This window comes from Chiloscyllium punctatum, chromosome 6 (assembly GCF_047496795.1).
Source record: "Chiloscyllium punctatum isolate Juve2018m chromosome 6, sChiPun1.3, whole genome shotgun sequence".
In the NCBI taxonomy this organism is placed as follows: Eukaryota; Metazoa; Chordata; class Chondrichthyes; order Orectolobiformes; family Hemiscylliidae; genus Chiloscyllium; species Chiloscyllium punctatum.
Window position 1 is genome coordinate 13047258 of NC_092744.1, and position 26882 is coordinate 13074139.

Genomic DNA, 26882 nt, shown 5'->3' on the forward strand with positions numbered 1-26882 from the left:
ATTCAAAACATTCATTAAGTACAGAATAAATTGCAAAACAACAATTTATTGTAGATAAATTGATCTCCTCTTTTCATTTCAGTTATTTGCCAACATTTGTTAAAAAAAGACTGCAAAGTCTTGGCTAATATTTACAATCACAAAGTCTCACGTTATCAATGTTGTGTTACATCGCAATGCTTGGAATGATCATAATAAAGAAAGGAAATGCTTATGAAGTTACTTACTGAGAGATTCAAGAGTGAGTGGCTCTTTGCCAAAAGCTGAAATCTGGGGAAAGGACTTAACTTTTGCTGAAAATTGTAAGAAGTGAAAAACAGAAAATGTGATATCGTAATAGATTAGCTCCTGTCGAAGTGATGTCTACAAGCCAGCAAAGTAAACTTTGTGTATCAAAAAAGTACTCTCTGTTCAATCTGCTTAGAGCTGTACACAAAGCTCTGAGTTGCTCTTTACTGTCAATGACAACCGATCTAGTCCACAGCCCTCTACTGTGGAACATGTAAGCTGCTGGCATTATGCTTCAATTAGAGTCAGAGTCATAGAGATGTACAGCATGGAAACTGACCCTTCGGTCCAACTCATCCATGCCTACCAGATATCCCAACTTAATCTAGTCCCATTTGCCAGCACTTGGCCCATATCCTACTAAACTCTTCCTATTCATATGCCCATCCAGATGCCTTTTAAATGTTGCAATTGTACCAGACTCCACCACTTCCTCTAGCAGCTCATTCTACACACGCACCACCCTCTGTGTGAAAAAGTTGCCCCTTAGCTCGCTTTTATATCTTTCCCCTCTCACCCTAAACCTATGCTCTCACATTCTGGATTCCCCCACCGTAGGGAAAAGACTTTGTCTATTTATCATATTCATGCCCCTCATAATTTTATAAACCTCTATGAGGTCATCCCTCAGCCTCCGATGCTCCAGGGAAAACAGCACTAGCCTTCCTTATAGAGGTTTACAAAATTATGAAGGGCATGGATAGGGTAAATAGGAAAATTCTTTTCTCTGGGGTCAGGGAGTCCAGAGCTAGAGGGCATAGGTTTATGGTGAGAGGAGTAAGATATAAAAGAGACTTACGGGACAACATTTTCACACAGAGGGTGTTACGTGTATGGAATGAGCTGCTAGAGGATGTGGTGGAGGCTGGTACATTTGCAACATTTAAGGGGCATTTGGATGGGTATATGAATAGGAAGGGTTTGGAGGGATATGAGCTGGGTGCTGGCAGGTGGGACTAGATTGGGTTGGGATACCTGTTTGGCATGGACTGGTTGGACCAAAGGGTCTGTTTCCATGCTGTACATCTCTATGACTCTATGACTATGACTCCATTCAACCTCCCCCTATAGCTCAAATCCTCCAACCCTGGCAACATCCTTGTAAATCTTTTCTGAACCCTTTCAAGTTTCACAACATCCTTCCGATCGGAAGGAAATCAGAACTGCCTGCAATATTCCAACAGTGATCAGACCGAAATACCCTAAGTGATATATGCACAGATTAAACCATCGACAGAAAGCACACTAGAGATGGTGGCATGGTGGCTCAGTGGTTAGTATTTCTGCCTCACAGCACCAGGGACCTGGGCTCGATTCCACCCTTGGGGTGACTGTCCATGTGGAGTTTGCACATTCTCCCTGTGTCCATGCAGTTTCCTCCCATAGTCTGAAGATGTGTAGGTTAGATCGATTGGCCATGCTAAGTTGCCTCATAGTGTCCAGGGATGTGTCAGTTAGACAGACCGGCCATGTTAAATGGAGGGTGATAGGGTAGGGAGTTGGCCTGGATGGGATGCTCTTCAGACGGTAGGAGTGGAGTGGATGGGCCAAAGAGCCTGCTTCCACACTGTAGAGATTCAATGGCAAGATAGGATGGTGAATGTAAAGAAACAAATAAAAGTATAGTTGAAAAGAAAGTTTCATAGCATCTTTAACAACAATTCAATTTTAAAGGACGGAGAACCTACAAATGAAAACGTACATTTTCAGTGCCAGAGAGGCTGTATGCCAATAATTAGTGTTGATCACACTGACAGAATTGCACAACTTTTTCTGGTACATTTCACGGGTAACCAGGAGGTAGGTGTTGAAACTTCACACCCCTACATGGATTTCTACACCTTGTCTATTACGCGGATAGCCTGTGCAGGAGGAGAGCAATTCAGGCAGCAACTTCTAGATTTTCATGTACATGCATGGCCATTGTAAGTTGCTATTTGATTTGCTCCATTACGATAATAAGCACTGTTTATCAGGCTCACCATTACTCTCAATGCAACAATCTCACCTTTATCAAGTATTGCCTCTGATGGTGAGGCACTAAAATCAAGGGTCTGCCCACAGTGAAGCTCATTAATTTCCAATAGCTCAGTATTCCTCGCCTGTCTCTCTTCACCTCTGGCTTTTCAGACCAAAAATGCACTTCTTAATAACCTTAGCCCTCTTCTGACCTTCTCGAGTGGATATTCGTTCATACATTTCTTGGGCTTAAGACGTCAGCTTCTCACTATTTAATCATTTGCGTTGAAGGCCTTTTGTTGCATTGATAGCTGGACTCAATCTTCACACAAACCCTGCGGATTTTATTTTGGAAATCAAAACTTTTTCTAGCTACAAGGCTTTGCTCGAGCTTCGGGACACTGAGGGGTGATCTGATACAAGTAAATGGGAGACGTAGATGGGGATGGATTGCTAGAGTTATTTTCCCAGAGCGGACATGTCAAATACCAGGGGGTTTGAGCTTAAGGTGAGAGGGGGAAAGTCTAAAAGAGATGTGCAAGGTGAATGTTTACACAGAGGGTGGTAGGTATCTGGAATGTTATGCCAGGAGAGATAGTAAAACAGTGACATTCAATGAGATCAATCTGAGATTGATAAACAATACAAAACAAATCCTGAGAAAGGAAGCTGATGGCCTATTGGTTAATCCAGAGAACCAACTAATGTTCAGGAGGCTTGGGTTTGAATCCTGTTATGGCAGATGGTGGAATTTGAATTCAATTTAAAAGCAAACCTGAAATTGGCTCAGTGGTTAGCACTGCTGCCTCATAGCGGAAGGGACCTGGGTTCGATTCCAGCCTCGGGCAACCGTCTGTGTGGGGTTTACACATTCTCCCTGTGTCTGCGTGGGTTTCCTCCCACAGTCCAAAGATGTGTAGGTTAGGTGAATTGGCCATTCTAAGTTACCCAGAGTGTAGGTTAGGTACATTGGGCAGGGGGAATGGGTCTGGGTGGGTCACTCTTTGGAGGGTTGGGCCGAAGGGCCTGTTTCCACACTGTAGGGAATCTAATTCTAAAAAAAATTACAAGTCGAATACTGACTGTAAAACTGTTGTCAATTATTGGAGGAATAGCCATTTGATTCACTAATGCTCTTTAGGGAAGGAAACTGCTGTCCTTACCTGGTCTGTCCCACATGTGACTGCAGATCCACAGCCATGGGGTTGACACTTAACTGCCCCCCTGGGTAATCAGGGTTGGGCAAATAATGCTGGCCTAGCCAGTGACACCAACATCCTGTGAACGAATTTTTAAAATTCCCAATCCTGAAACACACCGGCAAGGATACATGTTGTTCTGCGATATAAGCCAACACAAATTCACTGTAACGCAATTGACAAATTGGGGATGCTGCTTCAGCAGCACGAACCTTCACATCATGTGGTTTCTGTAACATGATTACATTGCCAACACTTCAAGCGCTGTTTCTAAAGCGCGATGTTTCTATAACGTGAGGTTGCACAAGAACACAACCCATAGTGTCACAGAAGAACTGACTGCAGGTTAGTATCCAATTGCACACCCATCTGACCGTGGATCAGAGCCGGCCCATAATACTTCCTGGTCATCCTCAGCAATTAAGGCATGCTGCGATTCCCACCACGTTCCCTTGGTGATAATCTGGCCACGTCCAAACAGAGACCTCTCATGTCCTCTAACTGGCCAATGAACATTGTGACCTCTGGCTATCAGCCTCTGTGCAGCAGGCTCAGAGATTCCCTCTTCCAGTGAGAGCTTCCAGGTACCACCTGCATTGAAAAAGACATTAGTTACCCAATGGCCAGCATATCTGCTTCAATCATTATGCAGCATGAGCACAATATTTCCTGCTTTCTCAAGGCAGCAGGCATGGTGGCACAGTGGTTAGCACTGCTGCCTCACAGTGTCAGAGACCCGGGTTCAGTTCCCGCCTCAGGCGACTGACTGTGTGGAGTTTGCACGTTCTCCCCGTGTCTGTGTGGGTTTCCTCCGGGTGCTCCGGTTTCCTCCCACAGTCCAAAAGATGTGCAGGGTCAGGTGAATTGGTCATGCTGAATTGCCCGTAGTGTTAGGTAAGGAGTAAATGTAGGGGAATGGGTGGGCTGCGCTTCGGCGGGTTGGTGTGGACTTGTTGGGCCGAAGGACCTGTTTCCATACTGTAAGTCTAATCTAATCTAAATTGCCCGTGTTGGAGGGGAATGGGTCTGGGTGAGTTGCTCTTTGGAGGGTCGGTGTGGACTATTTGGGCCAATGGGCCTGTTTCCACACTGTAAGTAATCTAAAAAAAAGGTAAAGTGGCCATAGGGTTTTTTTGTAGGTTCCTCAGTGTGTTGTTTATCCTATTGGTGAGCTGTGGGGTGGGGTCAAACTCCCTCTTTTGGTAGGTGTTGGTATCTGCAGGTAGTTGTTGTGCTTTTTGGATGTAGTCTGCTTTGTCCAGGATGACCGTCATTCTGCCTTTGTCTGCTGGTAGTATGATTATGTTCTTATTGTTTCTTAGTGCTTTTAGTGCTTCCCTCTCCTTGGTGTTGAGGTTATGTGTTTGTCTTTCCTTGTTATTAACTAGCCAACTAGCCAAGAAACGACATGACCAGCTATCCTTAGTAACCACACACTCAGATGATAAACAACATGAGTTCGACTGGGACAACACTACTATTACAGGACAAGCCAAACAGAGAACAGCCAGGGAATTCCTAGAGACATGGCACTCATCCACAGATTCAATCAATAAGCACATCGACCTGGACCCAATATACCGACCACTGCAGCGGACAGCTGGAACTGACAACCGGAAGCAGCAGATACGAATCACTATAGATGCCGGAGGAAAGATCACAGAAGTGCTTCACAGGAGGCTCCCAAGCACTGGGGATGTCACCTAGACAGGGGACGAAACGTCTGCAACACAAATTCCCAGCTCGGCAAACAGAACCACAATAAACATTGTAATTGTACCCACATCCTTCACTTCATCAGGATGTTCATTTCACATGCCATTCACCTTCTGTGTAAAAGATTTGCCCCTCATGTCTTTTTTTAAATCTCTCTCCTCTCACCTTAAACATGTGCCCTTAGTCTCGAAATCCCCCATCCTAGGGAAAAGACAACAATCATTAACTCTGTCTATAGCTCTCATTATTTTATAAACTTCTATCAGGTCGCCTCTCAACCCCTACCCTCCAGTGAAAATGGTCCCAACCTATCTTTATTACTCAAGCCTTCCATACCCAGAAACATCCTGGTAATTCTCTGCTGAACCCTCTCCAGTTTAATAACATCCTTCCTATAACCAGGCAACCAGAACTGGACACAGTATTCCCAAAGAAGCCTCATCAATGTTAACTGGTTGGAAAGGACAATCCGGCATTATAACATCAGTTGTTGGGGGATTGAACCCACTGTTGGGAATCACTCTGCATCACAAACCAGTTGTATAGCTTACTGAGCAAAACTCCCTATTTAGGCCTGTCTAGTGAATATATGCAATATCAAAGTCTACATTTAAAGAGTACTCTGAGCAAGCACAAGAAAAATATCAAGCTCTAACCCATACATGCCAAGAAGACAGTTGGGAAAGGTCCCTAGACTGGACCTGAAATACCTCACATTGTTGCAACACATTCTCCCCGCTGTTGGCTCTGCACCATCCTGAATCTGAACAAAGATTCTGTGCTCCATCTGGTGGCAGATGTTGGTCAGTGCAGGTAAACCTGGCCATTCAGTTGCCACGAGGAGGAGCATGGTCACTTCAACAGCACCCACAGGTTATGGTTTTTTTTGCAGTTTTAAATTTATTTCATTTTAAGTTGTTTCATTTACCAATGTAGAAATTTAGCGAGTTAAAGTGCAACCATACTTCAAGAGAATGCAGATGCAACATTTTTTGTGGGTGGGCTGCAGACTCTAGGACTCCATAGCAACACCTCATTTTCCACTTGGGAACCCTGCAGTCTCCTGGACTCAACACTGAGGTCAATAACTTTAGGGCCTGAGCATGTCTGTACCCTAACTCCCACATACCAGACCTTGTCATCACATTGACTGGCACCACAAACAATCCAATGTCAGCCATTAATGGCTCCCATTACCAGCTATTCATTTATTTTCATTTTGTGGGATGTGGGCATGCTGGTTGGACCAGCATTTTTTTACTCGTCCCTAGTTGACCTCGAGAAGGTGGCAGAGAGCTGCCTTCTTGAACTGCAGTGTTCTTGTTTTTGGAGACAGTGTACAGTCATGGCAGCGCAGGCGGTGGAATGTTCCTCCTGCAGGATGTTTGAGGTAGGGGTGACCACCGATACTCCTGCCGACTTCGTGTGCAGGAAATGCAGTCAGATCCTGATCCTCACCGAACGAGTTAGGGAACTGGAACTGGAGCTGGATGAGCTGAGGATTATTCGAGAGGCTGAGAGGGTGATCGATAGAAGCTACAGGGACATAGTTACGCCGGAGAACAGAGGTAGCTGGGTAACAGTTAGAGGTGGGAAGGGGAAGAAGCAGGCAGTGCAGGGTTCCCCTGTGGTCGTTCCCCTAAAAAATAAGTATACAGCTTTGGAAACTGTTGGGGGGGACAGCCTTGCAGGTGTAAGCTGCAGTGAAGGGGTCTGTGGCTCTGAGATTCAGAAGGGAAAGGGGGAGAAGAGGAGAGCGCTAGTTATAGGGGACTCTCTAGTTAGAGGGACGGACAGGCGGTTCTGTGGACATGGGCGAGACTCTCGGATGGTTTGTTGCCTCCCAGGTGCTAGGGTCCGAGACGTCTCGGACCGTGTCTTCAGAATCCTTAAGGGGAGGGTGTGCAGCCAGAAGTCGTGGTACACATTGGCACCAACGACATAGGTAGGAAGAGGGGTGGGGAGGTCATTCAAGAGCTCAAGGAGTTAGGCTGGAAGCTAAAAGCTAGGACAGACAGAGTCGTCATCTCTGGGTTGTTGCCGGTGCCACGTGACAGAGAGGCAAAGAATAGGGAGAGAGTGCAGTTGAACACGTGGCTGCAAGGATGGTGTAGGAGGGAGGGCTTCAGATATTTGGACAATTGGACTGCATTCTGGGGAAGGTGGGACCTGTATAAACAGGACGGGTTGCACCTGAACCAGAAGGGCACCAATATCCTGGGGGGTAGGTTTGCTAGCACTCTTCGGGGGGGTTTAAACTAATTTGGCAGGGGGATGGGATCCGGACTTGTAGTCCAGCAAGTAAGCTAGCTGTGTGTCAGGATGTCCACGACTGTATGGAGGCTGTGGAGAAGGTAGCACTGACAGGGACTACTTGCGGACACAGAGATGGGCTCAAGTGCGTATACTTCAACGCAAGGAGTATCAGAAATAAGGTGGGTGAACTTAAGGCGTGGATCGGTACCTGGGACTACGATGCTGTGGCCATCACGGAAACATGGATAGATGAGGGACAGGAATGGCTGTTGGAGGTTCCTGGTTACAGATGTTTCAGTAAGATTAGGGAGGGTGGTAAAAAAGGAGGGGGGGTGGCATTGCTAATTAGAAATGGTATAACGGCTGCAGAAAGGAAGTTTGAGGGGGATCTGCCTCTGGAGGTAGTATGGGCTGAAGTCAGAAATAGGAAAGGTGCAGTCACCTTGTTGGGTGTTTATTATAGGCCCCCCAATAGCAGCAGAGATGTGGAGAAACAGATTGGGAAACAGATTTTGGAAAGGTGCAGAAGCCACAGGGTCGTAGTCATGGGCGACTTCAACTTCCCAAATATTGATTGGAAGCTCTTTAGTTCAAGTAGATTGGATGGGGCGGTGTTTGTGCAGTGTGTCCAGGAAGCTTTTCTAACGCAGTATGTAGATTGTCCAACCAGAGGGGAGGCCATATTGGATTTGGTACTCGGTAACGAACCGGGACAAGTGGTGGGCTTGTTAGTGGGTGAACATTTTGGTGATGGTGACCACAATTCTGTGACTTTCACCTTGGTTATGGAGAGAGATAGGTGCACACAACAAGGAAGTTTTTACAATTGGGGGAAGGGAAATTACGATGCTGTAAGACAGGATTTGAGGAGCATACGTTGGGAGCATAGGCTGTCAGGGAAGGATGTGGTGGAAATGTGGGACTTTTTCAAGGAGCAGATACGACGTGTCCTTGATATGTATGTACCGATCAGGCAGGAAAGAAATGGTCGTGTGAGGGAGCCTTGGTTGACGAGGGAGGTTGAATGTCTAGTAAAGAGGAAGAAGGAGGCTTACATAAGGTTGAGGAAACAAGGTTCAGACAGAGCAGTGGAGGGATACAGGATAGCCAGAAGGGACCTGAAGAAAGGGATTAGGAGAGCTAAGAGAGGGCATGAAAAATCCCTGGCGGATAGGATCAAGGATAACCCCAAGGCATTCTATGCGTATGTGAGAAACCTGAGAATGACGAGAACGAGGGTAGGTCCGATCAAGGACAGTGGTGGGAGACTGTGTATTGAGTCGGAAGAGATAGGAGAGGTCTTGAACAAGTACTTCTCTTCAGTATTTACGAACGAGAGGGACCGTATTGTTGAAGAGGAGAGTGTGAAATGGACTGATAAGCTAGAAGAGATACCTGTTAGGAAGGAAGATGTGTTGGACATTTTGAACAACTTGAGGATAGACAAGTCCCCCGGGCCTGACGGGATATATCCTAGGATTATGTGGGAAGCAAGAGAGGAAATTGCAGTACCGTTGGCAATGATCTTCTCGTCTTCACTGGCAACTGGGGTGGTACCAGGGGACTGGAGAGTAGCGAATGTTGTGCCCCTGTTCAAAAAAGGGAATAGGGATAACCCCGGGAATTACAGGCCAGTTAGTCTTAATTCTGTGGTAGGCAAAGTAATGGAAAGGGTACTGAGGGATAGGATTTACGAGTATCTGGAAAGACACTGCTTGATTAGGGACAGCCAGCACGGATTTGTGAAGGGTAGGTCTTGCCTTACAAGTCTTATTGAATTCTTCGAGGAGGTGACCAAGCATGTGGATGAGGGTAGAGCAGTGGATGTAGTGTACATGGATTTTAGTAAGGCATTTGATAAGGTTCCCCATGGTAGGCTTATGCGGAAAGTCAGGAGGCATGGGATAGAGGGAAATCTGGCCAATTGGATAGAAAACTGGCTAACCGGTCGAAGTCAGAGAGTGGTGGTAGATGGTAAATATTCAGCATGGAGTCCAGTTACAAGTGGAGTTCTGCAGGGATCAGTTCTGGGTCCTCTGCTGTTTGTAATTTTTATTAATGACTTAGAGGAGGGAGTCGAAGGGTGGGTCAGTAAATTTGCAGATGATACAAAGATAGGTGGAGTTGTGGACAGTGAGGAGGGCTGTTGTCGGCTGCAGAGGGACTTAGATATGATGCAGAGCTGGGCTGAGGAGTGGCAGATGGAGTTCAACCCTGCCAAGTGTGAGGTTGTCCATTTTGGAAGAACAAATAAGAATGCGGAATACAGGGTTAATGGTAGGGTTCTTGGTCAGGTGGAGGAACAGAGGGATCTTGGGGTCTATGTACATAGATCTTTGAAGGTTGCCACTCAGGTGGATAGAGTTTGTAAGAAGGCCTATGGAGTATTATCGTTCATTAGCAGAGGGATTGAATTCAAGAGTCGTGAGGTGATGTTGCAGCTGTACAGGACTTTGGTTAGGCCACATTTGGAGTACTGTGTGCAGTTCTGGTCGCCTCACTTTAGGAAAGATGTGGAAGCTTTGGAGAGGGTGCAGAGAAGATTTACCAGGATGTTGCCTGGAATGGAGAGTAGGTCGTACGAGGATAGGTTGAGAGTTCTCGGCCTTTTCTCGTTGGAACGGCGAAGGATGAGGGGTGACTTGATAGAGGTTTATAAGATGATCAGAGGAATAGATAGAGTAGACAGTCAGAAACTTTTTCCCCGGGTACAACAGAGTGTTACAAGGGGACATAAATTTAAGGTGAAGGGTGGAAGGTATAGGGGAGATGTCAGGGGTGGGTTCTTTACCCAGAGAGTGGTGGGGGCATGGAATGCGCTGCCCGAGGGAGTGGTAGAGTCAGATTCATTGGCGACCTTTAAGCGGCATTTGGATAGGTACATGGATGGGTGCTTAATCTAGGATAGAAGTTCGGCACAACATCATGGGCCGAAGGGCCTGTTCTGTGCTGTATTGTTCTATGTTCTATCTATGTTCTATGCAGTGGTCCACCTGCTGTGGGTTGACCCACAATTCCCTTACGAAGGGAATTCCAGGATTTTGACCCGGTGACAGTGAAGGAACGGCGATATATTTCCAAGTCAGGATGGTGAGTGGCTGGGAGGGGAACTTGAAGGTGGTGCTGTTCCTTCTCCCAGACGGACCTTTACCAACTCCTTTATCGGCCCAACTGTTGTTCTCTCTCTCTCTGGGCTCCATCTCCACCTATTGTGTACTCCTCACCCCTCCCCCCACTACTTCCTAATCATATATACCTATCTTTCACCAAAGGTACAATCAGTTCTGAAGAAAGGTCACTTGACCTGAAATATTAGCTCTGCTTTCTCTCTCCACAGATACAGCCAGAGCTGCTGAGCTTGTCCAGCAACTTTTGTTGTTGTTTCTGATTTCCAACATTCACGGTTCTTTGGGTTTTTTTTTAAACAATAATTTAATGTTTATTTCTTTGTTAAGGATGGGCCTACTGAATCTCCTATGGGAACCCATGCTTCACTTAAAGCCTTTTCACTCAAAGGCACAATTTCCAGAAACTCAACCTAACTTTAAGTGAATACACTTTACATTACACAGAGACAACTGAATACACTGAATACAGAGGATTTAGGCCATGGTTGTAGCCCTGAAATCCTGGTAACAGTACTGAACTTGCTGGACTCCTAGCCAAGCTCTTCCAGTGTAGCTACAACACTGGCATTGGCCTGACAATGTTCACGAGATTGATCCCAGAGATGAGGGGTTTGTCGCATGAAGAGAGATTAAACAGTAGAGGCCTATACTGTCTGGAGTTTAGAAGAATGAGGGGAGATCAAATTGAGGTATTCGAGATGATAAAAGGTGTAGGTAAAATAGACGTTGAACAGATGCTTCCCCTTGTGGGGCATTCTGAGATGAGAATCATAGTCTTAGGATAAGGGGGAGCAAATTTAAAACAGAGTTGAGGAGAAGCTACTTCACCTAAAGGGTTGTGAATCTGTCGAATCTGCTACACGAAGGGCGGTTGATGCTGGGACATTGAGTAAATTTAAGGAGGAGTTAGACAGATTTTTAATTGGTGAGGAGTTGAAGGGACATGGGGAAAAGGCAGGAAAATGGGGTTGAGGAGCATATCGGCCATGATCGAATGGCAGAGCAGACTCGATGGGCCAAATGGCCTAATTCTGCTCCTATATCTTACGAATTTAAGTGGAAAATTGCCCAGGCATGTCCCATCCACAAACTAAAACAGGACAAATCCAACCTGGCCAATTACCACCCGGTGAGTCACCTTCCAGTCTTCAGCAAGTGATGAAAGCTGTTGCCAAATTATACTCGCTCAGCAATAACCTGCCCACTGATACTCAGTTGTAGCCTTGGTACAACTTGGGCAAATGAGCTGAAGTGAAGTGTGACTGACTGCCCGTGACATCAAGGTTACATTTGACCAAGATGGCGACAAAGAGCCCTAGCAACACAGGAATCAATGGGCATCGGGGAGGTGGGGGGAGGGGACTCTTGACTAGCTGGAATCATACATGGCACAAAAGGAGGATAGTCGTGGTTGTTGAGCTCCAGAATATCCCTGCAGGAGTTCCTCGGGGCACAGTCTTGGGCCCAACCATCTTCAGCTGCTTCATCGCTATCACAAGGTCAGAAGCAGTGATGAATATCATGTACAACCTCTGAGATCCAAAAACAATCCATTTCCACATGCAACAATAATCCTAGCCTTAGGCTGGTGGGAGGTAAGTAACATTCATAACAAACCGAAAGAAGTGCAGATGCTGGAAATCAGAAACCAAAACAGAAATTGCTGGAAAAGCTCAGCAGGTCTGGCAGCATCTGTGGAGACAGAGATCAGAGTTAACGTTTTGGGTCAAGTGACCCTTCCCCAGAATCTGTCACAAACGACATTCTGGGGATTACTGTTGACTGAAACTGAACTGGATCATTCGTAATAATACTGTGGGGCTACAACAGCAGGACAGAGGCTACAGCAAGTAACTCACCTCCTTGACTCCCCAGAGTGCGTCCGTTATCTACAAAACACAAGTCCCAAGTGTGATAGAATACACCCCAATTGTCTGGATGAGTGCAGATCCAACAACATTCAAGAAGCCTGATGGTATCCAAGATAAAACAGCACGCTTGAGCGGAACCACATTCAACATTCACTCCATCCACCACTAGCACTCAGTGGTAGCAGCGTGGACCATCTCCAAGACACAGCTGCATCTTCCTAACCCTCCAACCTATCACCTTGTAATACAAGGGCAGCATCGTCATCCACACTCCATATTCGTCAAGTTCCAAGCCACACACCATCCTGACTTGCAGCTAGTTCCTCGTTCCTTCAGTGTTGTTGGACCGAAATCAGGAGCTCCCTTCCTAACAGTGCTGGAGGTATATCTGCTCCAGACAGACTGCTGTAGTATAAGAAAGCAGCTTGCCACCACCTTTTCAAGATCTGAACAATAAATACTGGTACAGCCAGCAAAGGCTACCTTCTGTGAAAGAGCAAAGAAAATAAAAGACATTGAATTACTTTTCCAATGACCAATAGCCATCTCCCACAAGTCCCCTAAACCCAGGTCTCTTTGCAAACTGTCAATGATGAAGGGACCCGACATGAAATCTGAGGTGGAAGGAAATGCAAAACCCATACCCAGCAGCAAACAAAAAGCAGTTCTTCTGGAGAATTGTGCTGAGATATTACCAGACTCTCATCCATAGACACTGAATGGCGCATCTGCACAGTTACACAATTCGAGCTAAATGGAGAACCATTTCATTGTATAGCACGAGGAACACCATCGAATTAAATCAATCAGACAACACTCCTACCAAGAAACAGGACACTTGGTTCATCAGGGCCTCCAGTCTCATCTCAATCATCTGTAGGATAATGACCAACAAGTGCCCCTTTCTCACCACAAACATCCAGAGAAGCTGTTGGTTTACCTTCTGCCCAATGATGCTCTGATTCAGTGATCAGTGGACCGGAGTCACCCTGACAGGATTTCATACGTTTCACACTTCAATTCCAATGCAGACCAATTAAATCATAACCAGAAGACAGTAGGCCACTGGTCCCATTGAGTATGCTCCACCATTCAACGAGATAATTGTCAGAATCATTGGCGACCTTTAAGCGGCATTTGGATAGGTACATGGATGGGTGCTTAATCTAGGATAGAAGTTCGGCACAACATCGTGGGCCGCAGGGCCTGTTCTGTGCTGTATTGTTCTATGTTCTATGTTCTATGTTCTATCATGGCTGATCTGATAATCCACAGATCCACTTTCCTACCTTTTGCCCATAACCCTCGATTGTTGAAAAATTAAGACTCTGCCTATCTCAGCTTCGGATGCATTTAACGACCCAGCTCTGACAGCCCTCTGAGGGAACGGAAAATAATCCAGTCATCCCAAGAAAAGGAAATACCTGACTTCTCGTATTCCAAACAAAAGCGAGGAGCATCCAGTGCTTCTTGTGGATTCATCCCGAACTCCAGCATGTTAAGCAACACCTGGCAAATAAGGAAAAGAGTTTGGTTAAAATGGCCAAGATCAATCCTCAAACCTCAAGATGTCTCTTAATCTGAGTATCTCAATTTAAACTGGTTGGTTACTGGTTGGCACAGTGGTTAGCACTGCTGCCTCGCAGCGCCGGAGACCCGGGTTCAATTCCCGCCTCAGGCGACTGACTGTGTGGAGTTTGCACGTTCTCCCCGTGTCTGCGTGGGTTTCCTCCGGGTGCTCCGGTTTCCTCCCACAGTCCAAAGATGTGCAGGTCAGGTGAATTGGCCATGCTAAATTGCCCGTAGTGTTAGGTAAGGTGTAGAGGTAGATGTAGATGTAGGGGTATGGGTGGGTTACGCTTCGGCGGGGCGGTGTGGACTTGTTGGGCCGAAGGGCCTGTTTCCACATTGTAAGTAATCTAATCTAATCTAATGCAACACCCTAAAACTAGAGAGGGCACAGGCTAAAGGTGAGAGGGGAAAGATTTAAAAGCAATCTAAGGGGCAATTTTTCCACAGAGAGGATGGTGCGTGTATGGAATGAACTGCCAGAGCAGGTTGGTACAATTACAACATTTAAAAGGCATCTGGATGGGTATATTAATAGGAAGGGTTTGGAGGGATTTGGGCCAAATGCTTGCAAATGGGACTGTATTAGGTTAGGATATTTCATTGGCGTGTACTGAAGGGTCTGTTTCCTTGCTGCACATCTCTATGACTCAATGATAAATAAAGGAGACAGAAAGGAAGATGGTTCTGTCACAAGAACAGAGGAACGGGAGTAGGCCATTCAGCCCTTGACTCTGGTCTGCCATTCTGAACCCAGGCTGATCATCTACCTCAATGCCATTTCCCCTAAACTTCTATCTCTTGATAACATCAATATCTAAAAATCCATTGATCTCTACATTGAACTTACTTGAACAATAACTGGGCTTCAGTGACTGTTCCAAACACTAGAACTATTCCTCGCCAGGTAAATCCTCTCGAGATGTACATTTACTGGTTCCCTTGGTATGGTATGTAATGAGCACCATCTGCAATGTTCTTGTTACAGCAGTAAATACAGCTCCTGCACTACCTACAGTGAGGGACTCTGTCACTTAGATGGTTACTGAAAGGGCCCTATCTGCTCTCTATTTACATTTCAGTTCTGAACAGCAGAAGACTACATTTTGATGCTATTGCCATGAATCTAAATTAGAGTCATAGAGATGTACAGCATGGAAACAGACCCTTCGGTCAAAGCTGTCCATGCCGACCAGATATCCCAACCCAATCTAGTCCCACCTGCCAGCACCCGGCCCATATCCCTCCAAACCCTTCCTATTCATATACCCATCCAAATGCCTCTTAAATGTTGCAATTGTACCAGCCTCCACCACTTTCTCTGGCAGCTTATTCCATACTCGTACCATCCTCTGTGTGAAAAAGTTGCCCCTTAGGTCTCTTTTATATCTTTCCCCTCTCACCCTAAACCTATGCCTTCTAGTTCTGCACTCCCCCACCCCAGGGAAAAGACTTTGTCTATTTATCCTATCCATGCCCCTCATAATTTTGTAAACCTCTATAAGGTCACCCCTCAGTCTCCAATGCTCCAGGGAAAACAGCCCCAGCTCTGTTCAGCCTCTCCCTATAGCTCAAATCCTCCAACCCTGGCAACATCCTTGTAAATCTTTTCTGAATCCTTTCAGGTTTCACAACATCTTTCCAATAGGAAGGAGACCACAATTGCACGCAATACTCCAACAGTGGCCTAACCAATGTCCTGTCCAGCCGCAACATGACCTCCCAACTCCTGTACTCAATACTCTGACCAATAAAGGAAAGCATATCAAATGCCTTCTTCACTATCTTATCTACCTGCGACTCCACTTTCAAGGAGCTATGAACCTGCACTCCAAGGTCTCTTTGTTCAGCAACACTCCCTAGGACCTTACCATTAAGTGTATAAGTCCTGCTAAGATTTGCTTTCCCAAAATGCAGCACCTCGCATTTATCTGAATTAAACTCCATCCGCCACTTCTCAGCCCATTGGCCCATCTGGTCCAGATCCTGTTGTAATCTGAGGTAACCCTCTTCACTGTCCACTATACCTCCAATTTTGGTGTCATCTGCAAACTTACTAACTGTACCTCTTATGCTCACATCCAAATCATTTATGTAAATGACAAAAAGTAGAGGGCCCAGCAGCGATCCTTGTGGCACTCCACTGGTCACAGGCCTCCAGTCTTAAAAACAACCCTCCACCACCAACCTCTGTCTTTACGACTACTCGGTTATTTGAATTAATCTGTTGTGCTGATCTTTATTTCTGTTTATATACATTTTCCAGCTGCTGTTGAAACTGGATGATATGGCTGTTTATTGCCTGGATTGGGAGAAATGCCTGACATTTGAATGTCAGTGAGACAAGGTTCAAAGCTACAACATTCGTTCTGGCATCTGCTGCTTTGGGTCCTGTGCTCTTTGTCAATGGAACCTGCAAATCCCAATGTAACCAACAGATGGAGCTGTGAGCCAATCCATTTGAAATGCTTACACAATTTTTCTAAAACATATTTGACCAGACCAGGTCATAGAGTCATAGGGATGTACAGCACGGAGACAGACCCTTCGGTCCAACTCGTCCATGCCGACCAGATATCCTGACCTAATCTACACCCACTTGCCAGCACTTGGCCCATATCCCTCTCTCAATCCTTCCGGATGCCATTTTAAAGCTGAAATTGTACCAGCCTCCACCTCTGGCAGCTCACTGACTGAATATTAGTTGGCGCACTCTGTAGGTACAGGGATGGCCTAATCGAGTCCAAAAGTACAGATTCTGAAGAACCTTTGACATTGGTGCAAGAGGTGCACCAGGATGTTGAAGCAGTTGGATGTTGAGAGGTTGGATGAGCTTGGGTTGTTTTCTTTAAAGTTGAGTGGAGTCCTGATTGAAGTGTGTAAAATTATGAGGGGCATGGGCAGGGTGGCTAGGAAACAGCCATCCTCTTAGCTGAAAGGTCAATAACAAGGGTCACAGATTTAAGGTGAAAGGTGAAAGTTTGGAGGAGATTCCCAGAGGGAAGCGGGAATCTAGAAAGTACAGCCTCAGAGGGTGCTTGAGATAGATGACCTTGAAAAAACACTTAGATGAACACTTGAAGTGTCATAACATTCACGACTTTATGGGCCTGCTGTGAGAAAGTGGGGCTAGTGTAGATTTATGGCAGATATTTTGGTGATGTAGACTTAAAATAGAATGAGGAATCACAGTGTGGAAGTAGGCCATTTGGCCCTACAAGTTCACACCGACCCTCTGAAGAGTAACCCACCCAGACCCAATTTCCTAATGCTTTACATTTACCCCTAACTAATGCACCTAACCTGAACACTATGGGCAATTTTAGTATGGCCAATTCACCTAACCCAACACGAGTTGAGCCAAAAGGGCTGTTCTACAAATCAACCATCACCTTCCACACCAAGAGATAGTTAATGCAGTGGAAGTCGATTACAATTCATATGTTAGGATCCAAAGTGTGAAATATAGATGGAGTACATTAATAAAAGTAGAAAATCACACAACACCAGGTTATAGTCCAACCAGTTTATTTGAAAGTATAAGTTTTTGAAGCATTGCTGCTTTGTCGGGTAACTAGAGAGGCAGGCAGTGCTCGGAAAGCTTGTACTTTGAAATAAACCTGTTGGACTATAACCTGATGTTGTGTGGGTTTTAACTTTGTTCATCCCAGTCCAACATCAGCACCTCCACGTCATTAGTAAAAGAAAAACCACCTATCAAAGTGAAGATCTGAATAAAGCTTTAAATCACGTTTCATGTTACAGCCTGGCACCTAGATAACAAACCAGCCTTTACCTGCACATGACCTTGAGGCTGCATGAACCCACCCATGACGCCAAAGCTACACAGAAGTTCTCCAGTGACAGGCGATGTGGCAAGGCCAGGGATGATGGTATGGTAGGGACGTTTCCCTGGTACCAGGCAATTTGGGTGCTCAGGGTTCAGGGAAAAATGGGCACCCCTGTTCTAAAACAAAAAGTCAGAGCAGTTAGAATAATCTACAACTCGTTACAGCAAGGGACAGCATGTGTGCTTTCACAAACTCAGAATGTTCCAAAGCAATGCAGAGCCAAGGACAATGAACAGATGAACAGAAATGCAACAGGCCACTGGGGCACAGCAAGTTCAGGCAAATAATGATGTGACAAGACAAAAATCCAACGATCTGTTTTTCTAAGTTTTGTTAGTTTCAGACATAAATGTCAGCCGGGATACCAGAGGAACTCCCCCTGACTTATTTTAAAAGGTGCCATGAGATCTTTTGCAGACAAGCAGGAGGCTGGAAGAACACAGCAAGCCAGGCAACATCAGGAGGTGAGAAGTCAGTCCTGAAGAAGGGTTACACCTGAAACATTGACTTCTCCACTTCCTGATGCTGCCTGGCTTGCTGTGTTCTTCCAGCCTCCAATGCTTGTCTATCTTGGATTCCAGTATCTGCAGTTTTTTTTTACTCTAAATGAGATCTTTCGTACTTAGTTGAGATGACACATCGAAGATTAACGCTTTGCTCACTGACATTCTTCCTCAGTCGGAGTATCAGTCAAGTTGTATCCTTCAAATGTCTGAACCCACAGTCTTCAGCTTTGAGGTAAGACAGGCCCATTGGCTCAAATGGTCCATGTGGCCCAGTGGTCCATGCTGACCAAAATGTCCATCCACGCTAACCCCATTCCCCTGCACTTGGCCTATCCAGTCTCTTCTTCCTCAGGCAGCTGAGGAAACTTGGGCATGACAGCGAATACCCTTGCCAACTTTTATGGGTATGCTATTGAGAGCATTCCGTCTGGATGTATCACTATCTGGTATGGCAACTGTACCATTCAAGATCGGAGACAGTTACAGAGAATGGTGAACTCGGCCCGGACAATCACAAAGGCCAACCTCCCATCTATAGAACCCATCTCCCAGGCCCACTGTCAAGGAAAGGCCGCCAGCATTCTCAAAGATCCATCCCACCCTGACAATGTTTTTCTACAACCTCTACCATCAGGGAGAAGGTACAGAAGCCTGAACACACACACCAGCCGGTTTCGAAACAGAATACTGAATGGACACACAAACTCTTGACATTCGCCTGTACCTGTGTTTTTGTTTTTGCTGCTGTTTACCTATTATTTACTATCTATGCTACTTAACTCTGTGATCTGCCTGTATTGCTCACAAGACAAAGCTTTTCACTGTGCCTCGGTACACGTGACAATAAATTCAATTCAATTCAATTCAATTCAATCCTTCTAAACCTTTCCTACCCATTTACCAATTTATTCCAACTGAATTGGAGCCAAATACCTTGAGGATGAATTAAAGTGCATTTTCACAGGCAAATGGGACAAATATTCAAAAGGAAATAAATAGCTGATGAATCATGGTAAGATCAAATAAATGTTCCAAATTTTTCTCATGCAGAAAATAAGAAAAAAAGTCGTCATTATTAAAGGTGTTTTCCACAAAGCAACTATCGGTCAGAGAATACATTTTGCACAATGGATGCAGTAAATAATATTTGAATATTATTATGCTGGGTTCTAAATGATCTATCCAATATTAGAGTAGTCCTACAGTACAGACAGGCCTTTTGGCCCGTCAGGCCTGCACTGACATATCTACACTAATCCCACTTGCCATCTCATGGTCCATAGCCTTGAAAGTTACAACAATTCAAGTGCTCATCGAGGTATCTTTGAAGATTGAGATTTTCCTCCTCCAAACACCCCCTGTATCCCAGATTCCTGACACCTTCCAGGGGAAAAAAATGTTTTGCTCAAATCCTCTCGAAACTTCCTGCCCTTCACCTTAAAATTAATCCTCCTCACTATTGACCCTTCAGTGGGGAGGTGGTGGCCTAATGGTATTATCATTGGATTGTTATGGATGTACGTTCGCTCGCTAAGCTGGAAGGTTCATTTTCAGATGTTTCGTCACCATACTGGGTAGCATCTTCAGTGAGCCTCCGGACGAAGCACTGCTGATGTTTCCTGCTTTCTATTTTTATGTTTGGGTTGGTGATGTTCTGGTTAGACTCAGGTAATGTTCTGGAGACTTGGGTTTGAATCCTGCCATGGTAGATGGTGGAATTTGAACTCAATTTTTAAAAAAAAGTCAGGAATTAAGAGTCTAATGAGACCATGAATCCATTGTTGATTATTGGAAATGCAGATCTGGTTCACGAAGCTGCTATCCTTGCCTGGTCTGGCCTACATGTGACTCCAGATCCACATCAATGTGATTGACTCTTAACTGGCTGAGATAGGCAATGAATGCTGGCCTATCCAGCAATGCCCTCACCCTATAAAATTGGGCATGTGTGGGGCTGGCATCAATTGCCTGTCAAACTCTTTGCCTCATATTCAGTCTCATTCATTGCAATCACCTGAATATCAGACGCACTCCCCCTCCCTCCCCTAACTGTGGGCAGTAACTGTGCTTCTTTCTTTTTTACACGCCCGTCTCTGTTCCCAGTTACAGGAAAGTTCCTCTGTCAAAGTCCATCATCTTTTGATAGCGTGATGACGATGGAATTGTGATAAAGCAGGGGGATTTTGCACTTTATTTCTGTGGCACCATAAGACATTGAGAGATAGGAGGTCCCCAGGTGCTTGCTGAGTGGTAACACCAGCAGGGTGGTTTTGTGGCGTGTTCTTTGCTTTAGGTCTTTATTGGTGAGAAAGTGCAACAGCATTGACTCAGTTTGGTGCAGTGCCAACATCCTACAGTGCCAATGAGTGACACATTAAGTGCTGCCCAGCAGACTCTAGCACTGGTTTCCTTTGGCTGGGCACTACTCTTGGTCAAGTGGAGTCCGAGCAGTCTGTATTGTGCATAATTTCAACAAGGGCACTGGTCCTTACCTTATATATCCACTCCATTCCTATTCCTAGAGAATTGAGTCATACAGCATGGAAACAGGCACTCCAGTCCAACTTCTGGATTCGTGGTGCTGGAAGAGCACAGCAGTTCAGGCAGCATCCGAGGAGCAGTAAAATCGACATTTCGGGCAAAAGCCCTTCATGCCCGAAACATCAATTATACTGCTCCTTGGATGCTGCCTGAACTGCTGTGCTCTTCCAGCCTCACTAATCTAGAATCTGGTTTCCAGCATCTGCAGTCATTGTTTTTACCTCTTCAGTCCAACTGCTGACCAGGTTTCCTAAACTGAACTTGTCCCATTAGCCTGTGTTTGCCCAAGTCCCTCTAAACCTTTCTTATTCATTTACCTGTCCAAATGTCTTTTTAAGTGTCACTGTACCAGCCTCTACCACTTTCTCTGGCAGTTCATTCCACACACCAACCACCCTCTGAGTGAAAAAAGTTACTCCTCAGGTCCCTTTTAAATCTTCCTCCACTCACCTTTAACCTATACCCTCTACTTTTGGTCTCCCATACTCTGGGGAAAATACCTTTCCTATTCACCCTATCTTTGACCCTCATGATTTTATAAACCTCGATAAAGGTCACCACTCAAACTCCGACAGGCCAGGAAAAACAGTCCCAGCCTGTTCAGTCTCTTCCTACGGCTCACATCCTCAGTCCCCGCAACATCCTGGAAAATCATTTCTCAACCCTCTCTAAGTTCAAAATATCCCTTCTACAGCAGGGTGACCAGAACTGTACACAGTACTCCAGAAGAGGCCTCACCTCAAACATTAAACACATTCTGTGCTTCGATAAAAGCAAATTACTGCAGATGCTGGAATCTGAAACCAAAAAAGAGAAAATGCTGGAAAATCTCAGCAGGTCTGGCAACATCTGTAAAGGAGAGAAAAGAGCTGATGTTTCGAGTCTAACTGATCCTTTGTCAAAGCTCTGACAAAGGGTCAGTTAGACTCGAAACGTCAGCTCTTTTCTCTCCTTACAGCTGCTGCCAGACCTGCTGAGATTTTCCAGCATTTTCTCTTTTGGTTTCTGTGCTTCAATGCCCAACCCCAGGAGTGCATTCTACAGTCGCAATTATGTAAAATCCAATCAGCCACCCTTTTCCTAGTCCCTTACATTCAACCACATTTCGAAGTAGATGCCCTCATTCTAGGTGCATCAAAAACTGTACATGGTAGCCCATTGGAACAAGGATGACATAGAAACATAGAAAGGAAAATCAGGTGTCGGCCATTTGGCCTTCCAGCCTGCTCCATCATTCCACAGGATCATGGCTGATCATCCAACTCTGTCCCCTGTTCCTGCTTTCTCCCTTGATCTCTTTAGCCCTAAGAACTAGATCCCATGTATGTAACTCTGTTGCTTGATGCAAGAACCTACACACGAAGTCTTTTAATAGTCTAGGTATGTGGGGTTACAGCAGGTGGGGTGGGTGACAGAGCCTGCTGCATTATAGCTATAGAATTAGAATCCCTACAGTGTGGAAACAGGCCCTTCGGCCAAAATGTCCACACCAACCCTCCGAAGAGTAACCCACCCAGACCCGTTCCCTCTGCCCTATATTGACCCCTGACTAATGCACCCAACCTGCAATTGCTGAACACTATGGGCAAATTAGCATAGCCAATTCACCTAACGTGCACATCTTTAGACTGTGGGAGGAAACCCACGCGCAGGGAGGATGTGCAAACTCCACACAGTCACCCAAGGCTGGAATGGAACCCGGGTCTCTGGCGCTGTGAGGCAGCAGTGCTAACCACTGAGCAACTGTGCCACCTCACAGTTAGCTGACCAGGAAACTGTTCCGCTCTCACCACTGGCCATTGACATATCAGTGAGATATACCAGTTATTAATTAACCCCTTTCATCCTACATTTACATACCTTCATTGTACTTCACCACAATGCTTGTGGCCCAGAGGAAGGGACACTACACCATAAGTCCTCATGTTAACAAGCTGCTTCAGCTCATCTGCTCCATCTCTTGACAATTTTAAATACCTCTGAAATCACTCCTTCTCTCCCTACTGCTCTTGAGAAAAGAGCTCCAACTTGCTATTCACTTTTATATTTTTATTTACTCATACCAGCCAGCATCCTGGGGTGAAGGGGATTAGGCAGGAAAGCGGAGGTGTCAGATTGGCCACAATCACATTGCATGGCAGAGCAGACTCGATGGGCTGAATGGCCTATTTCTGATCAGATATCTTACGGTCTTATAGAATCTTTACTGCACCTCTCTATTGTCTTGTCATCGTTCTCCAGCACACACTCTCAAACTGCAAATGATGCTCTAACTGGGTTCTTCCTTTACGGTGACATCTCAAATTTTATAAGTTACGAGTTATGTGTGGCACGGTGGCTCAGGGGTTAGCACTGCTGCCACGCAGCACCAAGGAGCTGGGTTTGGTCCCACCCTTGGGCGACTGTGTGGGGTTTCCAAATTCTCCCAGTGTCTGCGTGGGTTTCCTCCTGGTGCTCCAGTTTCTTCCTGGTGCTCCGGTTTCCTTCCACAGTCGTAAGGTTTGGGTAGATTGACCATGCTATAGTGTGCAGGCTGGCTGGATTAGCCACGGGAAATGCAGGATTACTGGGCTAGGGTGGGAAGGTTGGTGCAGAACTGAAGGGCCAAATGGCCTCCTTCTGCTCTACAGAGGTCCTACGCCTTTTAGCCAATGAGTTGATTCCGTGTGTATTCAGAGTGTGCTTCAGCATGATAGAACAGAAATCGGGATCTCTGACCAATCCATCTTAGTTACCACAGGGATACAGAAGTTCAAGAAAGTTAAAAAATAATAATCTATGCAATTCCAAAGTCTCAGAATAAGGTTGACACAGTATTATACAAACTCCAGTCCCAATATAAATCTTGGGTCACAGACACTGGAGAGATATCGCACTTGTTCAACTATGAGAATCAGGACGGCATTGGACCTCAAGAAAGAGACTTTGTGGAGTGCCTCTGAGATGGATTCTTAGAACAGCTGGTGCTGGAGCCGACCAGGAAGAAGGCAATTCTGGATCTGGTATTGTGCAACGAACCAGAATTGATCAGGGACCTCGAAGTGAAGGAGCCATTGGGAAGTAGTGACCATAATTCAATAAGCTTCAATCTGCAATTTGAGAGGGAGTGGGTACAATCGGAAGTGACAATATTTCAGTTGAATAAAGGGAACTATGGAGCTATGAGGGAGGAGCTGGCCAAAGTTCAATGGTGCAATACCTTAGCAGGGATGACAGTGGAGGAACAATGGCGGATATTTCTGTGTATAATGCAGAAGTTGCAGGATCAGTTCATTCCTAAAAGGAAGAAAGATCCCAGGAGGAGGCATGGGAGGCCGTGGCTGACGAGGGAAGTTAAGAAACATATAAAGTTAAAAGAGAAAAAGTATAACATAGCAAAGACAAGTGGGAAAACGGAGGACTGGGAAGCTTTTAAAGAACAACAGAGGATTACTAAGAAGGAAATACGCAGAGAAAAAATGAGGTACAAAGGTAAACTGGCCAAAAATATAAAGGAGGATAGTAAAAGCTTTTTTAGGTATGTGAAAGGCAAAAAAATGGTTAAGACTAAAATTAGGCCCTTGAAGACAGAAACAGGGGAATATATTACGGGGAACAAAAATGGCAGAAGAATTGAATTGGTACTTCAGATCTGTGTTCACTGGGGAAGACACAAGCAATCTCCCAGAGGTAACAGTGGCTGAAGGACCTGAACTTACGGGAATTTATATTTGCTAGGAATTTGTGTTGGAGAGACTGTTAGGTCTGAAGGTTGATAAGTCCCTGGGGCCTGATGGTCTACATTCCAGGGTACTGAAGGAGGTGGCTCGAGAAATCGTGGATGCGTTGGTGATTATTTTCCAGAGTTCAATAGATTCGGGATCAGTTCCTGAGGATTGGAGGGTGGCTAATGTTGTATCACTTTTTAAGAAAGGTGGGAGAGAGAAAGCAGGAAATTATAGACCAGTTAGTCTGACCTCAGTGGTGGGAAAGATGCTGGAGTCTATTATAAAGGATGAAATTACGGCACATCTGGATAGTAGTAACGGGATAGGTCAGAGTCAGCATGGACTTATGAAGGGGAAATCATGCTTGACTAATCTGCTGGAATTTTTTGAGGATGTAACTCTGAAGATGGATGAGGGAGATCCAGTAGATGTAGTGTACCTGGACTTTCAGAAAGCTTTTGATAAAGTCCCACATAGGAGGTTAGTGAACAAAATTAGGGCGCATGGTATTGGGAGCAAAGTACTAACTTGGATTGAAAGTTGGTTGGCTGACAGGAAACAAAGAGTAGTGATAAACGGCTCCATTTCGGAATGGCAGACGGTGACCAGTGGGGTACCGCAGGGATCAGTGCTGGGACTGCAGCTTTTTACAATATATAATAATGATAAAGAAGATGGTAGTAATACTAACATTAGCAAATTTGCTGATGATATTAAGCTGGGTGGCAGGGTTCAATGTGAGGAGGATGTTAGGAGATTACAGGGTGACCTGGACAGGTTAGGTGAGTGGTCAGATGCATGGCAGATGCAGTTTAATGTGGATAAATGTATGGTTATCCACTTTGGTGGCAAGAACAGGAAGACAGATTACTACCTAAATGGAATCAATTTAGGTAAAGGGGCAGTACAAAGAGATCTGGGTGTTCTTGTACACCAGTCAATTAAGGTAAGCATGCGGGTACAGCAGGTAGTGAAGAAGGCTAATAGCATACTGGCCTTCATAATAAGAGGGATTGAGTGTAGAAGCAAAGAGGTTCTTCTGCAGCTGTACAGGGCCCTGGTGAGACCACACCTGGAGTATTGTGTGCAGTTCTGGTCTCCAAATTTGAGGAAAGACATTCTGGCTATTGAGGGAGTGCAACGTAGGTTCACGAGGTCAATTCCTTACGCTGAAAGACTGGAGCAACTGGGCTTGTATACCCTTGAGTTTAGAAGACTGAGAGGGGATCTGATTGAGACATATAAGATTATTAAAGGATTGGACACTCTGGAGGCAGGAAACATGTTTCCGCTGATGGGTGAGTGCCGAACCAGAGGACACAGCTTAAAAATACGGGGTAGACCATTTAGGACAGAGATGAGGAGAAACTTCTTCACCCAGAGAGTGGTGGCTGTGTGGAATGCTCTGCCCCAGAGAGCAGTGGAGGCCCAGTCTCTGGATTAATTTAAGAAAGAGTTGGATAGAGCTCTCAAGGATAGTGGAATCAAGGGTTATGGAGATAAGGCAGGAACAGGATACTGATTAAGGATGATCAGCCATGATCATATTGAATGGTGGTGCAGGCTCGAAGAGCAGAATGGCCCACTCCTGCACCTATTGTCTATATTTCGCTCTCTTCCCCCAATAAGACCTGGGTGTCATGGTGGAACAGTCACTGAAGGTTGGCACGCAGGTGCAGCAGGTGGGGAGAAGAACTAAAGACATGCTGGCCTTCATACAGAGAGAATTTGAGTATCAAAGTAGGGATTGTGGTGCTGGAAAAGCACAGCAGGTCAGGCAATATCCAATGAGCAGGAGAATCTACGTTTCAGGCATAAGCCCTTCATCAGGAAACATCGATTCTCCTGTTCCTTGGATGCTGCCTGACCTGCTGTGCTTTTCCAGCATCATACTCTCGACTCTGATCTCCAGCATCTGCAGTCCTCACTTTCTCCTATCAGAGTAGGGATATCGTGCTGCAGTTATACAGGGCCTTGGTGAGGCCACACCTTGAGTACTGTGGTCTCCGAGCCTGAGGAAGGACATTCTCATTACTGAGGGAGTCCAGCAAAGGTTCACCAAACTGATTCCTGGGATGGCAGGACTGACATGTGAGGAAAGATTGGATCAACTGGGTTTGTACTCACTGGAATTTAGAAGAATGAGAGGGGATCTCCAAGAAACATATAAACTCCTGATGGGACTGGACAGGCTCGATGTGGGAGGAATGTTCCCAATCTTGGGGAAGTCCGGAACTAGGAGTCACAGTCTAAGAAAAAAGGGTAAACCACTCATGCCTGAGATGAGGAAG

General features: G+C 45.5%; 1 protein-coding gene across 1 annotated transcript in view; it reads right to left on the bottom strand.

Moving 5' to 3' along the window:
* Nucleotides 1–1258: 1258 nt before the first annotated feature.
* The window catches only part of LOC140478722 (glutathione hydrolase-like YwrD proenzyme), a 70965-nt gene continuing 45341 nt past the window's right edge, over nucleotides 1259–26882 (bottom strand). Inside the window, exons 10-12 of the mRNA XM_072572027.1 lie at nucleotides 17783–17953; nucleotides 13842–13926; nucleotides 1259–4037 (exon numbers count right to left, since the gene is read on the bottom strand). Coding sequence (XP_072428128.1) covers nucleotides 3793–4037; nucleotides 13842–13926; nucleotides 17783–17953 — 501 coding nt within the window. The 3' untranslated portion in view covers nucleotides 1259–3792. The remainder of the gene's footprint in view (nucleotides 4038–13841; nucleotides 13927–17782; nucleotides 17954–26882) is intronic.